This window comes from Microplitis demolitor, chromosome 1 (assembly GCF_026212275.2).
Source record: "Microplitis demolitor isolate Queensland-Clemson2020A chromosome 1, iyMicDemo2.1a, whole genome shotgun sequence".
In the NCBI taxonomy this organism is placed as follows: domain Eukaryota; kingdom Metazoa; phylum Arthropoda; class Insecta; order Hymenoptera; family Braconidae; genus Microplitis; species Microplitis demolitor.
Genome location: NC_068545.1, coordinates 21,576,504 through 21,594,557, shown reverse-complemented (window position 1 = coordinate 21,594,557; position 18,054 = coordinate 21,576,504). Strand labels below are relative to the sequence as shown.

Below are 18,054 nucleotides of genomic sequence, written 5' to 3'. Positions count from 1 at the left end.
CATAAAACAACAAAATAAATAAATAAAAATAAGTAAATAAGTTTCGATTAGTTTGTTGAGTTTAAAACTCAAATTTAATCGATGGATATAGATTAAAGTCACGGTAAAAATAAAAATAAAGAGTCTAGAGAGTTTGGTTGGGAAGCAGTACTTTGACGTGGTAGAGGATTTTCCACGATTGCGTCTAGTCTGCTAAAGCAACCAAGCACGCAAGCCTCATACCAGATTAAAGCTACGTCCGCTTCAAAGGATTATTAGATTTTACGTTTATTTCGGAGCTTTTCCATCCTACCATATTTTATCAATTTATATATATATTAATATTATGTTAATTTAAATATTAATAATTAAATAAATTACCACTTCAACGGCAGTTGATGATTGCAAGCGATTGCTCGCATCTGGGCTTCCTTCGTTTATTTTTTCGCCGTTTATGTACCAGGTGAAACGTGGTCGTGGATGGGCATTCAATGTTACGTTTATTGTTCCTGGACGACCAATTGCGTAGCCGAATAATTCGACAGTCGGAAGTGGTTGGGGTGCAACTGAAATTATTTTATTTATTTATTTATTTAAATGCTTTTAAAATATTTATTAAGAATATACCTTAAATAAATACTTACAGTGAACTTCAAGCTGACGTTTAGTTTCCTGTGGTCGGTCCAAAGCAATGTGTTGGGCTACGCATCTAATCATTTTCCCGTTGTCACTCCACTTGAGAGCATAAGAAACATTTTGGACAGAAAGCGACTCGTCGTTGACGTTTGTATTGTAAACAGTTGGCTCGAAGTCTCTCCCCAGTGGTTGATCATCTAATTAATGTTATTTTGAATCAGTAATTTGTCTATAATAATCAGTATATATTTTATAGACTGCAGTAAATAGGTTACCCAGATATAAAGATACATTGGCAGCAGGACGACCGGCTAATGCGCTGCAACTTATTTCAAGTTTCTCTCCGTTTTTGTAAATATCTCTGCCAGATAGTCTTCCAGGACTCAATAGCAATTGAATGTGTTTTGGTGGTTCTAAAATAAATTTTATAATTTTAAATATTCTTAAAAAGTATTGAAATCTCTAAAATAATTGTATGATTATTAATTAATTAACGATCCGCAGTACTTATGTAACTGTCCATGTCGGTACTAAGTTTATTAAATATTGCTTAAATTAAATTGTTTATCGAATCATTAACTCATTCATATTTTTCAAGTTTTATCATCATTTAAAGCTCATTGTTAGAACCAGGATTTTTGCTTTGATTTAAAATTAACATTTTATAAATGATGGTGTCAAATTTTGACACTGCGGCGGAAATATTGATCGGATAAAAAAATTTAGCAAAAGGCATGTTAAACAAAACTGTCCTTATTGTCTTAATAACAGATGAGAATAAAAATAAAAATACTTACTGGCAACGATGATGTCCAAACTATTGTTAATTTCCTGTCGATTACCGTTAGTAATAATACCACACTTGAATGTACCATTATATTCTTCTTTAACATGATGAATATAAACACCACATTGTCCAGTCTGCAATCCTTCTCCGTAATACTCAATGCCGTCATTTGCATTCTGATTCGGTTGCAAAACCATGCTTCTTTGACTAGGAATTTCAACTCGACAAAATTGAACCGGCTGCCCAACTCGGCACATGATTCTCAAGCTTTCGCCAACTCGAACAGCAACTTGTCCTCTTGGCACTATTTCAACTACGTTCTCTGCGTTTCCTAAAAACAAATAAATTTTATTTATTAGTATTGATATTAAATAATAGTCCATACAGTTTCTGTTAAAAATAATTTAATAGTATACAATTTCCGATAAAGTGTGTACCTAAAAAGGGAAACTACAGCCCTTGTCAATGTCCATCTAAGTCTCGTTATCGGTCAGTCCGGGTCATACTTATAGTGTACCGTATACACATAGACATTGATAAAGACACCAATTTTTGTCATTATTCAAGTTCATTTTGCTATTCAAGTGTATTCATTTATTATTAGTTTCTGTATCAATAAAGTGTCAGTATTGTATTTATTATCAACCTTATTTAAACAATTACAGTATACTGTACATTCTCTATATACGCCAATTCCACAGCATCCTTCTCCAGTTCCAACAAAATTTAATAAACATATTCAATTTTTGTAAATTAACCAATGTTACACTCGATTCGCTGACCAAGCGCAGTAGTGAATTAAAAAATATGAATGATCTAATGGTTTTACAAGTGAAGCAAAAAGACTAGAGTGACTAGACGAAGGATTTACGAGATGTAAGTTGTCTGAGAATGGTGGAAGGTTATTAAAGCTCAGCAGCTTCCTCTTATAATTCTACTCTATCCAGCTGAATAGCTTGCGTGCCATCACGAGAGAAAATCAAGTACATATATATATATAATACCACAGTAAGAAAAGAGAGATCGTTAGGAATACTCTTAGCAAGATGTGCACTTTCATTCATCATAACAACAGCAAGTGGCTCGTTGTTGCGTCGTTACCTGCGTATCTGCACAGTCGACAAGAGAATTAAAGTCTATGTGAATGTTAGTGTTAAAAGTAGTATAGAGTCATGTGTACTTGTATATTTATATGTACATATATATGGTTAAAATAAAAAAGCAAGAGAGCTTTGGTTGAATAGTTGGAGGAACGAGTGAATGGAGCAGAGTGGGAATGTACAAGCATCTAGATTTTAGATTGCCAGTACAGTTTTGCATTTGCACCAAAACTTGCAACAACTGCCGCTGCTACGTAGAATAATTACTCGCAGTAGTAGTAGTAAAATGTAGTATTACTGATATGTGTGTAAGAGTTCGCTTAGAGCTACTGTAGTCCCGCAAAATGGATAACAAGCAAAGGTACAATGAGCCAGGCAAGAGCCCCATCTAGCTATCCAGCCACCCATCCACCCACCTACCACGAAATAAAGGGGCCACCGTCTATCTACGCCGCGATTGTAAATGAACAAAAGTTTCGACACGAAAATGTTCGTTCCAAGTGATCGTGTCAAGTTACAAGAGTGTTGTTTTATGATTTTATAATTTATTATATTGTAATTAATTATACTATTTGTATTATATTATTGTGAAACAGTTAATTTGTTTTTTTGCAATAAAAATATTTTATTTAAAAATAAAATGTCTATGAAAAATAATTTGTCAAAAATTTTTTATTAAAAGCAAAACTTGATTCGTAAAAAAAAATTTAACATCAAGGAATTTATAAATTCGATATATTTAAATAAATTTTTATCTTTAAAAAATGTCTTATACATTTATCTTGTAATGTAATAAAACGTACCTTTGAGAAATTTATTGTCTAATAAATTTTCAATATTAAAAAAAAAGAAAAATTTTATATAAATTTTTAGATAAAAATAAAAACTATGAGTTGTAGAAAAAAAAAAGTAATCCACAAAATTATTAAAAAAAATATTGAATAAAAGGGGAATATAAATGTAATTTATGATTCATAAATGAGGTCATGGATAGAGTTATGTATATATTCATCGATAATTGGTTTATTGTGTCGGTAAAGCTTTTGAAGTAAACGAGAAATTGTAAGCTACTATAGGTGAATTTGGTATATCGAAACTACATCACCGTGGTACACGGTGGTCAGTAGGAATTGTTATTCCAGAGCAAATAGTCGGTGAAAGTTAGCAATTGTTCGTTTGCAGTGGCAGTTAGTCAGCTATTCAGAACGTTTGTTGCGAGATAAAACGTGAAAAATAACGATAGGCTGTGTACCGAAATTTACATAATTTATTGTTCGCTATGTGAATTGTAATGAATCTATAGCCGTGTTCCTCTATCATAAAATTCACCTGTTATTCACTCTTAATATTGATACCACCATTTTACTTTAATTTATTCATTTTTTACATTATTTTTGTACGCTGACATTGTACACTAAATTCCATTTAAAATCAGATAAAAACGGGCTAACACGCTAAATATAAAATTTTCATTTCCTACACTATGTATGTATGTATAATAGGGTGACTCGAAAAAAACATTTTTTTTTCTTTTTCGCGTATCAAATCTCACCACGTTTTAGCTCAAAAACTGAAGTTCCAGACTCCAGAGGTCAATCAAAAATTTTTAAAAAAATGAATTTTTTTTTTCTCAAATTTTTTTTTTATAAAAAATATGTGAAGCCAAACTATTCGTGCCGTGATTGGTTAAGAACTCAAAATAGAACAAAAATATACATTAAAATAAATACATGAAAAGCGACATGCGCGCGAAAAATGTACACTAGTTTTATTATATAAAAAATAAATGATTTGAAAATTTTACTTTAAATTATAAATTTTTAAAAATCACTGTCAGCTTCCAAACTTTTGGAGCACTCAATATTTTTGCGCGACCTCATAAATTTGAATTATTGAGCTCAAACTTGGTAAGAATTCTTTTGTTCTATACATAATCATTTTGGAGGGTCAGAGCAAAAAAAAAAGTCAAAATTTTTGGAGTCACTCTCATATATACAAACAATAAGTAATACAGTAATTTAACTTAATAGATAGACTAATCAAAATGATTAATGTAAAGTAAACAAAGTTATGTAGACGGTACGGACTATGCTGTTTATGTTTCTCGCCGTCGTATTTTCTTTCATCGATCTTATACTTTTATTTAGTTTCCATTCAATTTTAACCCGCAGATGAACAAATTTTAATCTTATCCACTGTTCTTATCTGCTTCTTATATAAGAATCTATATATATGTATGTATAAAGTGCCGGAAGTCAACTGAAGATCGAGTTATTGTGTTTGTATTCGATAAAATTAATTGAATAAAAAAAAATATTTTCATTTCATCATTATTTCATAAGTCAAAATAAAAATAATATTTACTCTTTAATTATAGTATTTATTATTGTATTTTTACACTTTATTCAATAAATATTTTGAATCATATATATGTACATATATTTCAATTAGTCTTTTTTTTATACATAAATTGATATTACGATATTATTTGATGTATATACATATTGATATATAACTTGTTCACTTATATATCAATATGTACGCCCGAGAAAAAATCTTCAGATATGATCATATATGATTATGTATGAATATTTAGATCTGATCAGATCCGAAAAATAGCCCTGTATGATCATATCTGCAGCATCATGTATGAGCATGTATGATCATATATAATCATATATAACCATCTATGATCTTATATGATCATACAGGATCATATATGATCATATGTGACCATATATGATCATGCAAGTCCATTTTTCGAATCTGATCCTGCATGATCATATATAATCATATATGATCGTATAAGATCATGGATTATCGTATGTGATCATGTATGATCGTATATAAGTATATATAATTACTCAGATCTGATCAGATCCGAAAAATAGCCCTGTATGATCATATCTGCAGCATCATGTATGAGCATGTATGATCATATATAATCATATATAACCATCTATGATCTTATATGATCATACAGGATCATATATGATCATATGTGACCATATATGATCATGCAAGTCCATTTTTCGAATCTGATCCTGCATGATCATATATAATCATATATGATCGTATAAGATCATGGATTATCGTATGTGATCATGTATGATCATGTATAATTATGTATAATTACTCAGATCTGATCAGATCCGAAAAATGGTCCTGCATGATCATACCTGCTCATACATGATCACATATGACTATACATGATCATATATAATCATATATGATCATATATGATCATGTTTAATCGACAGGACCTTTTTCGAATTTTATCAAATCTGAATATTCATACCATGCTTTTTGAAAACTTCAAATTCATGCACCCGGAAAAATAATGTTTACTTTTTTCCATACTTTTATTGTAAATTTTATTTTTGCTATTCATCTTTACAAATATATTATATATCAATGTATTAAACCACGGTAGCATGTGCGATGATTTGTGAACACAGCAAACGAAAATGATTAAGTATTTAGCTATGTAACATATCTATGTCATACAATATATTTTATAAAAAAAAAAAAATTTATGAGGATACAGTATTTTTTTTTTTTTAATGTAAAAAAAGAAGTATGATGGGTTAATGGTTGAAAAAACTTTCGGGAAGATTAATCCACTCATTCTGTTCACTAAAATGATTCAAGTAAATTGCTTTGGCTCGACGCCCCGTGCATAACTCGATAAGCCACCGACTAATCGGTTCTAGCTGTGAATATATATATGTATTATATATATACATCAAATATATAAGCACAGACATGAACGTATAAGCTTATATGTATATATTTACTGGTATTCAATTTACTGGCAGTACTAGGTTTTTGTTAAATCCCCTTTTGAAAATTTGTATGCATTAATACAAGGTATAATTCGACTCACGAGCTTTTGACATATCCAGTGATGTTAAATAACTTTAAATGAATTGAAGTAACCCGAAATTACTCGTGAGGTGGCAATGAAATCAAATTTAATTTAAATTTAAAATAAAATAAAATAAAATAAAAAGAATTTTTTTTTTTTTTTATTAATGAACATTAAATGGTTGTATAATTATTTATAGGTTTAATCAGACAAATGTAAACGTTAAAATGACAGTAGCAGCCGTGTTAATGAAACGAAAAATCAACAATGACGTTTATCAAGATTTAATTAAATGTGTCCCGTATTTATGTTGATTAAATAATTTTATCGAATAATCGATCAGAAAAATATATAGTTGTCTTTAAATACACCCACACATATATATTATATGAGTTATAGTGACATTTATAACCATTTTAGTTATTTTATAATCTATGTGTGCGTGGATACTATTTTATGTATATCGTCCGATATTTATTTCTCGACACCTTTTATTTCTTTTGCCAATGTAACCATCTTCTTTATATATATATAGATATATATATATATAGATATAATATATTGCTTGGAACTCTAGTAAACGATTTCCCTTGCCGATGATGACGTTCAAATCGAGTTATGTAAAATGGATTTTCCAGGGAATAACTATTGGTCGCTATAACGACAGAGTGATAGTCAATGAAGCGTCGCTCCGTCCGACGTATTTCAGACATATAACCATACCTTACTTTAAAAACCTGGTTTGACCTTTTGACCACAAGAAAATATTAAAATTTTTTTATAAATTTATTAACTTTTAAATAAAATATCAAGCGTAATTAATTAAATTTATATTAAAAAAGAAAAAGTTTATTGATATCGATTATTGATTAATATTATTATTATTATTTACATAAAGTATTTATGCAGTATATCAAAGTATAGGAGGACGTTTTCATGGATATGCTGGGAGAAATAGCGTAATTACACCGGGGACCGGCGTAATTTGTTGAATTGATGTAAAAATTCATCGCAATCCGTAGTATCCCCAAAGGGGGGAGGTTGAATAACACGAGATCGTGCCAGAACTCGATGTAGCAATACTGCATAAATCAGCACTGTACAATGAATGAACACGGTCTAAACTCTGGTGGCTCTACTGCCACGATAATGCAAGTAGTCGAGCATTTGTTTTAACTATCATTAAATAATTATTACTAACGAGTGTGTGAGTATGTAGCAATAGAATTAATCGAATTTTTATAACCTTACGTCTTAGTCTGCCTCATTTAATATCGGCATTAATTTTAACTTTAATTACTTGCTCCATGTGTCTGTTGAAAGATTTTACTTACAATTCATGTTTTACTTGAACTTAACTCACATCAAGTGACTTAACTTTAAACGTTATATATTCTGATATATGTCTTGTGTATATATATATACATTTACATTGAGAAACTGAGTCTAATGCGGCTTCAAGTGAAGCGGAACAGACGCTTTGCGGCCAATACCCGCAGGGGCTTTTTGCTTTGAGTATCATCCTTTTGCTCTATGAAACTGGTATATATATTTCGCGTGAGATACATATATATTTGATCAAATACTTACACATCAAATATATTTGATTTAACAATTTATTAGTTTGAATTTATTTTACCACAAGAATTGTGTTATATATTTTGAACAGAAAACTTTTAATTAATATAAAAATGTATATACGAAAAAAAAAAAAAAAATAATAATTACTAAATATATGAGCAGATGAGAATAAAATTAGTAACGACACTGATTTTTTCAATTGCACGACTTTTAATGCGAAGCACTGGAGTGTGTTTTACGATCTTTTTTTGATTATTGTGTTGCAGATTTTATTAATAATACAAATAGATTACAACTTAAATTAAAAAGGAAATGGAATGCGTGGGTAAGATTCATTGAAAAAATTACTAAGAATATGTCAGTGCGTATTATAAAAGATTAGGCTGGTTAAAGTTAAAAACGAGGATACTTTTTTCTAGCTTGCCTATTTTACAAAGAAATTTATTTGAACTTCAATCAATTATTTAAATCATGACGGAAAAAAATAATCTGTGGCAGCTACCGATTGGCAAAAAGTAGCCGCTACTGATTATTTTTTGGTAGACGCTACCAATTATTTCGGTAACTGCTACTGAAATAATTGGTAGCCGCTACAAAAAAATAATCAGTAGCAGCCACCGAAAAAAAATTGGTAGCTGTCACGGGAAATTAATCGGTAGCGGCTACCAAAAAATAGTCAGTAGCTGCTACCGATTATTTTTTTCCGTATGAAATTTATATATAGAATTCTTTACTGCCAAAATAAACGACAATACAAACTTCTAAAGAATTTAGGATTGCTTGTTTGGATGATCATTTTTTTAATATTAATAATTAATTGATTAATATTTTTGTTGAAAATTGTAAAACATAGAGATGTATATATTTTATAAGATTTTTTGTTTCAACGTTATTTGGGAAGTGTTAATTTTGACTACACACTTGGTGTTAGACTGTACGGCTCTAGGATCAAATAAGTATATATATTATCTATCTATAAGAAAAGTTTATATATTTAAACTTTTAAAAACAGATTGTTATTTTTCAATGGAAACATTCTTTTCTCTAATACTCACTGCGATTATTATTAACTTTTTCCTGTATATTTATTGTTATTTATCATGTTCAAAGTTGTAAACTGTTATATACATGACAAAGAACTTACAACAATGTATACACAGAGTACAAAGATGTTTCCAAAGCTTGTGTGGTTTACCACGTCATCTAAAATCTAAAGGATCTCTCAAACAACTGGACGTAAATTTCTCTTGTAACTTTTTTTTATCCAACTTTCGAAAAGTTTAAGATTTCTTTGACAGTTTTTGTAAATAAAAAAAAAAGTTTTATTGAAATAAAAATTTAAAATCTCAAAGGATTTGTTTTTTTTAAATTATAAATAAAAAGTAAACGTATCTAATTTTTAATTTTACATATTTCTACAGCTTACTGCAGCCATTTGGTGTAATTATCTCATTTGAATTCTCCATTGTGCTCTAGATAATAATTTTTCGAGGCGTATAAACCAAAGAGTCTTAATTACTGAGTTTTAATTCGCACTTGTTTTAAATTGTACTGTGATGTCTTTGAAAGATAACGCAATGTTATTTGTGTGATATCCTCGTGAGTGTTGTGTCAAGTAGCACAGACGGTTATTGCAGTTGAAAATAATAAATAAAAACTCACCAACAACTCTTGTAAACAAAATGAAAAATATGTTTTTAAATAATTTTCATTTTATTTAATTAAAATTTAATTTATACGTGCGTTGAATGCTGATTGTTTGTTTGCTTGTTTGTTTTTATTTTTAATTTATGTTATTATTATTATTATTATTTTTTTTTTAATTCTATGCAACTAAAAATTTTATTTTTATAGAATTTAAATTCAGCTAATTACTGCTGGTAAAATTTACATTTTGATGTTTACGAAATTTCATTTGAATTAATTAACAATATTAAAATTAAAATATATCAATATGAAATACGATGGGTTAATTGGGCATCTAAAATAAAAATTTTGTAATTTTTAAAAAATTAATTAGATTTTTTTTTTGAATTGGTGATTAAAATTAAAATTAATAAAATAATTTTAAATAATTATAAGTAAAATTTTTTTAGATTTTAAATAAAATATGAAATTTAGTTTAAGGATAAAAAAAAAAAATTCTAAGATTCTCATTTTACTCGAATAGAGAAACAAAGGTATAAATAAAATGTCTTTGACATTTGAAACTGAATCTTGTTTCTCTCAAATTCTGTAATTGAAAATCCGGCATCTAAAAAATATATAAATAAAATAATCATAATAATATGTAGACTTTGTTCGTAAGTCTTATGAAAAAAATATATAAAATGAAACAAGATAGTCTGGAAAAAGAAAAAAAATTGTGTTCACCATTAGTTTTTTGACAAGATGGTTGGTTCAAGTTGATAAGTTCATAGTCTGGTTTTCCTAATGAGCATGACATCTTCGTCTTTATCCTCTAACTCTCTCTCTCTCCCTCCCCTTTTCTCTATTCGTCCTTTATTTTCTGTTTTAACCACCTCTACTACTTCACTTTTATCTCTTAATATTTCCCCTCGGCTACCTTATCTTTAATATTATATATTTTTTAACATTCTAAGCCCTGAAAATTATTTTTTTTTCATTCACTTTTCCACCATGCGTTGACGTCCTGAGGAACATACGTTTTTGAATGTTATCATACCACCGTCAAAAGTAAAACACTAACGTATAGATATACATATATACCAGTGTAGTATAGTGTTGGGATGAGGACATACCGAATAAAGTGTATGAAAAGTAAAAGCGAGTAACCAGACTGGTATAATTAAACGTCATGCTACAGTATTATTTCTTTTTCCAACATAATATCTTCGTCAAATGCAACCATGTATCAAATATAATACAAAAAAAGCCTCAAAAAATGTAATAATATTAATTCGTCCATGAATTTTATATTCATACTTAATAAAATTGGAAATGTGACATATAAAAATGAGTATTGTATTTTTTAAAAATCGGATCACTTTTTTTTTCTTTCAAATAATCTGGGATTGAGTCGTTGATATTGTGATCCGAATAGATATTGAAGATTCTGTGAGTAGAGAATGAAAAATAAATTTCAATGCACATCATCTGATAAGTTTCGTTAGCTGAACAAAAGTTATTCACTTAGTAGAAAGAGAGCAGAGAAAAAAGAATTTTTAAAAGAGACATCTTGAGATAGCTGCAGAAAAGCTGCTTTTTTAACTTTGCCCTCTATTGCTTAATCCCCTAGGGGATACATCGTATGAAAATATGCATCCCATATATTTATTATTTTTTCCTCTTTTTTTTTTTTTTTTTTTATATTGCTATTATTATTTGCATAATCTTTTCTTCGTTGATATTCAATGAAACCAATTAGTCGTTATTTTATAACAATGCTTTTTTGAAATCATTCTTCTATTTATTTTATAATTAAATAAGAATAAAAATGTTAATTGCATTTTTTTTTTTACGCTAAAAAAAAATTACAAGAGAATAAAATTAAAAAAAAAAAAAAATGATCACGAGAGAAAACAAGTGTCGTTAAATAGGTTCGTGAAGAGACAACTTTGACGAGTTGTCGTTTTAAAAAATAAAAAAAAATACTAACAAGAGTTCGACAGAGCAGACGGTACTCGATTATCGGAAATTCAATTCGGTTCGCGTGTGCGCTAGACGCAAAAAGTGTGTGTTGAAATTTAAAAACGTGACTGAAGTTTGGGGATGCATTTTATAAAGTTTATGTTGCATCGATTCTTGTCACTTTCCGGTCTCGTGACTTAAATGACACTAAAGTCTCGGCCTCGGGTATAGTAGACTCGATACTTTTTCCAGCTGCTGCATTATTTTAATCTCAAGTCATTGAACAAAGGCTTGGTCATTTTTTGAATCATTATTTTTTACCTTTTATAAAAATTCATAAAAAATAATTCATCTCAGTAGACACTTGTTTCTATTTTTAAATTTTTATAAATAAATAAATAAAATTTCAATTTTTTTTTTTTGGCATCGGAAAAAATTTATCCATTATCGAGTGCTATAAAATCTTTTCATTTTATATTGTAAATTCTGACGCTACTACTCTACTCAACTGCACTTGAAATATAGTATAGGGGAAACAACAAGAGTAGTCGGCAAATATAATGATGAATCGATCAACTTCTGTCATGTTTCAATTGGCCATCATGTTTGCAATCTCAATGAATGCTTGTACAATCACTTTTAAAGAGTAATACATACATGTTTGCTATTAATAAAATTTTTTACTGAAAATTCAGCTAAATGCATTAAAAAAAAAAAAATTCTGGATAAAGTAAACATTCCTTCGATTGATCCATTACTTTTTATAATAAATGAAAAATCCTTCGTTTTTTTTTTTTTTGTTGAACAATTATTAATTAATTTCACTGATTTCATAAAAAGGCCGAGTAAAAATGAGTTGAAAAATTTTTATCAAAAGTTTTTTCTTTTTCCTGAAATTATTATAAATCATTACTTTTTTTTTCATGGCATGCCTGAAAATTTTTTCTCCAACAGCATTTTTTTTGCATCTTTACTTTTCAATCACATTGCAAATTGCATGTTTGATTTAGATGTATGCAAATTATACTACTTTATAAATTCTATTGAAAATATTTATAAATTCAATTTTTCAGAGGAAACTGATCCCTTGAAAATTTTTTTCATGTCAAAAGTAAATTAGTTTTCTTTTTTTTTTTTTTTTTTTTTTTTAAATAAAAAATAAAATGTCCAGCTAATTAAAATTAATTAAAGTGCATTATTTCCTTAACCTCAGCATTTTTTTCATCTTTCCCTTAATTATACTGGAGTATTAATTAAAAAAAAATTTTTTAACTCGGGCAAAGTAAAATCCATAGTTGATAAAAAGTTTATATCAGCTAATTATTAATCCTGACCCTGTATAAGATAATTATCAATAATTTTATCGACATATTTTAAAATTCAAATAGTTAAACTCTATTTGTAAACTTTGAATATTTTTTTTTTGTAGACAATTAAAAAAGTTGTGCCAGCATATCAAGTTATTGAGTAAGTATGAAAGTTTATTGAATAAAGTTCCACTTGACAATTTAAATATAATGTTCAGCCGACTGTTATGAAAATAAAATTTAAAATTTTGTTTGGATTTGTTTTGTTTTGTTTATTTAATAATTGAAATATGAATGAAACCCTAGAAAATTTATACTCGGATGCGACTTTAATAATGTCTTCTATACTAATATAAGGTTATGCACAAGTCCGCAGATAGTGCATAACATGATAAAAATTCAAAGCTATAAAAGTAAAGGAATATTTATATTAATAGAAGTAGTTGGTCTAGTAGATATTTAATAAATATATAATAACAAAGTTCATAATATCCTAGAGTTTCTTATCCAACGACACAATGACTTGCTTTCTCTCGGTAAAGATTAGCTCAATGGCAACATCGTCAGAATTATCCGTTGAGATGACGATAAGGATTAATTATGAGATGCGTTTTCATGAATATCTGGTTACGTTTATACTCTGTGCTACCTGGTATTATTATATCCTGTACAACAGACTCTCTTTCGTGTTTCTTTTACGACAACATGTACTTCAAGTTGTTTATCGAATATTAAGTTCCTCATTAACCACTTAACTAATTTTCAAGATGTTCTACATATTTTTGTTAACTTTCATCATAACTGTGATGTTAAAAATTATTTTTTATCAGCTGAGTCGAAATTTAAACGATGGAAAGTAGAAAATGCAAATTGGACCTTTGAAGACATAAATGATCATTAGAATGTGTTTTAAATGTACTCTATATACGAAAATATAAAAAGTTGGAAAATTGAAACTCATGACTTACTTTTTCATTCAAAAAATGATTAATAGATGGCGCTTCTACATGCATGAAAGTATTGAAAAAAATGGCAGCTAAATTTTTTCATGAATTTTTGAGTTTCAAGTTTTTATTAATTATAATTAAATCAAAACTATTGGGTTAGTTATTTTCAAAAACGTTCTTCTATTCAAGAATTCGAGTGTAATAAAAAATTAAATAGATCAATCGGTTGTATATATTTCAAGTTATTGTTTTTACCAACATCCGTATATACTTGCGGTTATCACAGATTTCTTTACATTTTTTTCCAAAAAAAATTCGTTTCAAAAAGATTTCAAAACAGTTCGATAACTAGAGCTTCTAAATTTAAGACAGCTAAGAACTTCAAGTTAAACTTTTTTCTGACTTTTAGGATTTCAATAGTAAAAAAAAAAATGGGTGATTTAGAACTTGACATGCATGAATTTGAATTCAGTTGAAAATGTTTTTGAAGCATAATTTTCAAAACCTATTTTTACTACATTTTTTCTTTGTTCAGAAAAAGTTAAAAAATATTTAATTTGAAATTTTTATATCAGAAAGGAAAAATATAGTAAATATACATTTGCAAAATTATGGTTTAAAAATATTCCCGTTAGAAATTTATGTGGACCAATTTCAAATCTAAATCAACAATATTTTTTACTATTAAAGTACTAAAAATTCAATTTGAAATCTAGTCCGCCTTAAACTCAAAAGTCCTTCATGTCGATTTTTTTAGGAATCTTTTTGGAACAAAATTTTTTTACATGGGTCTGCAAGTTTTACTTTCATTTTTGTAGATTGAATCTTTAAAATCCATTTTAATGATCAATTACGTCTTTGAAGGTTCAATTTATATTTTCAACGCCAATTATATTCAGATTATGATTTAAATTTTAGCCCGGGAAATTTGAATTTAAAAAAAAATTTTTTTTAAATTAGCAGTAGAAAAATACAATTTTATGCGATGATTGTTATTGGTTTTGGTATGCTATTCGTAATAGCCGGTATTCTCTTGATGGAAATATTCCGAGTTGTGAATAGTACCCTAGAGTACACTTAAAACAATTGACGAAAGTAAATTTATTCGAAAAGTTGTCATTTTGTGGATTATAATATAAGAATATAAAGAGAAGGGTATTATACTTTATGGTTCTGTTGATTGTACTCTATTATATAAGAAACAGAAGAAAATATTATTTATGGCATTAAATTTAATACTACTGCAGTAATGTGTTTAATGGTTTTTATTGTTAATCTTCTTAATACTTTTGTAATTAAATTAAATAACTCTTAATGTTGGTAAGAGTTATAAATTATATAACTTTTCAAACAAAAGTCTAATTTTATTTTTTATTTATTTCGTCGGTTATTTTTTATCGAATTACTGTCTCTAGCACAAGAATCGTAAGAAGAATAGGGCAGGCAGAATGAGCTTTTTGAAATTTTATAGATTACTTACATAAATTATATTTTAATTAAAAATAATTTCATTGCTTTAAAGAAACTGATAGCAAGCATTTTTTATTGTATAATTAATTAAAGTACAGTAGTTTTAATTTATATTCAGTCAGTCACAAATTTTTATTGATCAATTCGCTGTCAATTTTTAAAATCACATTTAATGTTAATACGCATCTAAAAAAAAATTAAATTATAATTTAATTTCAAAAGAGCTAAATTAAACGGGGTATTTTAGACAAAATCGAGTAGCCAAAAATTTAACAAAAATAAATTTTCGACTAAAAAAAAAGCTCGAAAAAAAATGGTGTCTCATTTTATCTGAGTCTCTTTAATAATTTAAAAAGTAAAAAAATTCAAGTTAATAATTAATTAAAATTTAATTAAAGTTTGTATATTTTAATATTTGACACAAGAGTTTGTTAATTACATAATCGATATTCAATGAAAATTTACGAATAATAAAAACGATATTGCCAAGAAAAAAAAATTTCAACGTGAAAAATAATCACATGTTTTCTCGGCTGAGAAGCGGCTAAAGTTTGGCCGATAATTAGGCCTAGAAATGGTCGAAAACAGGCAAACTCAATTTATTGGCTAAATTTCAACGAATTTTCAGCCTTTTCCAATAAAATTCAACGACTTCGACGCCATTTAGTCTTTTTTTACCTTTTTGCGAATAAAACCTTAAAGTGAAATTAAAAATATTGAACTAACAACATAAAAAAAAACTATTGAAGTAAATCTAAAATATACATATACTCTTAGATATATACACAAGTCAATATCTTGACGAAGGACATAGAATAAAAAGAGCGAGTTAAGTTCTCTAGAGACTCGTAACTCATTGGGATGCTATTGGTGGTTTTCGTTCGTAAATTGACGACGAAAGAACACCCGGTTGATGCCAGTGAGGAATGAGAACGAGAATGAAAGAGTATGGGGCGCGAAGAAAAAAAAAAAATAAAAACAAATAACAAATAAAATGAAGGAAAATAAAAATAGAGGAAAAAATAACAGAGGGTTGCGCGCGTGCAAACAACTCGAGCTCGTTTTTCAAGTTCTCCGGTCAAATTAGCCTCGTAAACAATTTCGCTGACAATTACAAACTTACTGTATCGAAAAATCATAAACAATTGAGTGATATATACACTTTTTTTTTATTCATTTGCAGTATTTTAAATAACAAGATTAATTAGAAGAACGGGTTAAAATAATATTTATATAATATAAGAGATAAAGATAAATGTTAGTCAAATTTCCAAATCTCCGAGTATTTAAACCGAAAGATACTATCAAAGTCTGTCTGTTTATTCATATAAAAGTTTATCTTATTATTTAAGTTAAACAATGTGAATGTACATCAGCGAGCAAGTACGATACCCAACGACGTAGTGGTTTGCTGGGAATAATGTCAAGGGATATATACAACAAGCTAAGACAGAGAGTCTAATGTGAACTTGTTCATTATAATAACCCATACAAACTGCACAAGAGTCTCTTCACTTCTCTTTGCTTCTTATGTATATATGTATATTTGGTGTATGTTGAGTGTATATATATATATATATATATATGTGGTATAGAGTATACAGGTTGAAGAGTGTTATGCCGAATTACTGACGAGAGTGCGGTAAGTAAACTAAGGGAAAACGGGACACCATGAAGAGACGTAGAAAGACGTTAAGGAATACTACTATTCCGACTAGTAGCTACTGTACTGTCTTGTGTTTCTGTTAAAATACATGAGAGGAGAAGACAGAATGTGCCACCAGCTTTCAGACAACTCTAATAAACTGTATACTACTGTACTCTACTTAGGGATACACACGTGATCTTTCGTCTAATCTGAGACTTCTTGAAAGCACGTATGTACGTGCATGCTGTCTTATTTAATATATATTTATATATTATTTTTAATATGTGTACATAAATATAAATATTTTATACCTTAGCTTGGATTTTACACAATTGTCTATACAACAATATTTTTTTTTTTTATCTCAATAAAATATTTTGTGGCTTGTTTATTTTTTCAGTAAAAATAAACGAAAAAATTTTTATGGTTTATAAAATGTTTTTATAGAGTCGTTAAAATATACGGAAAAAAAAAATTTACTTGTTTAATTTTTAGAAAAATGAAAGAAAGTTTTTATTCGAGTGTTTAATTAGTTTTATAGACATACATTTCGATGCAGAGAGGAAAGTAAAAAAATAAAAAAATAATTAAGTGACGTTTGAAATTTTAAAAAAATTGGCGCGAATTTCTGTGAACAAATTTTTTTTTAAATATTCTATTTTGTTCAAAATACCCCGTTTTGTGCGGTTTTCGTATTCAAATTGTAACTATAAATTTTTCATTAAACACTTGTTTAAAAATTTAGTAGATGGTGTAGTAATTGATAAAAAATTATTGACTGACTGGATATCGATTTAAAGAACTATATTTGAATATTTAATTTAAATAGAAATTTAAAAAATATTTCTAATTAAAATTTTCTAGATATTTAATTTTCTTTTGATAAATGACGTTCGATACTTCAATACTTTAATTTTATTTAAAGATGAAATAATTTATCAAGTAGTTAGAAGCAAGTTTTATTAAAAATTTAATTACCATGAGAGTTAATGAAGAAATTAAAATAGTCTGACTAACGATGTACTTGAACTACTTTATTTAAAAAACATTTTTAATAAATTAGTATTTATTTATTGGAAATATTATTATTAATGTCGAGTAAGTTAACATTAATTTAGTTAATGAATCTAAGGTATAAAA

General features: G+C 27.8%; 1 protein-coding gene across 3 annotated transcripts in view; it reads right to left on the bottom strand.

Annotated features, from left to right (window-relative positions):
- The window catches only part of LOC103576445 (fasciclin-3), a 187,615-nt gene that overhangs the window by 17,506 nt on the left and 152,055 nt on the right, over window positions 1–18,054 (bottom strand). For all 3 annotated transcript variants that reach the window (XM_014440707.2, XM_014440708.2, XM_008556660.3), the window contains exons 2-5: window positions 1,413–1,733; window positions 891–1,028; window positions 624–812; window positions 361–545 (exon numbers count right to left, since the gene is read on the bottom strand). In XM_014440707.2, coding sequence (XP_014296193.1) covers window positions 361–545; window positions 624–812; window positions 891–1,028; window positions 1,413–1,733 — 833 coding nt within the window. The remainder of the gene's footprint in view (window positions 1–360; window positions 546–623; window positions 813–890; window positions 1,029–1,412; window positions 1,734–18,054) is intronic.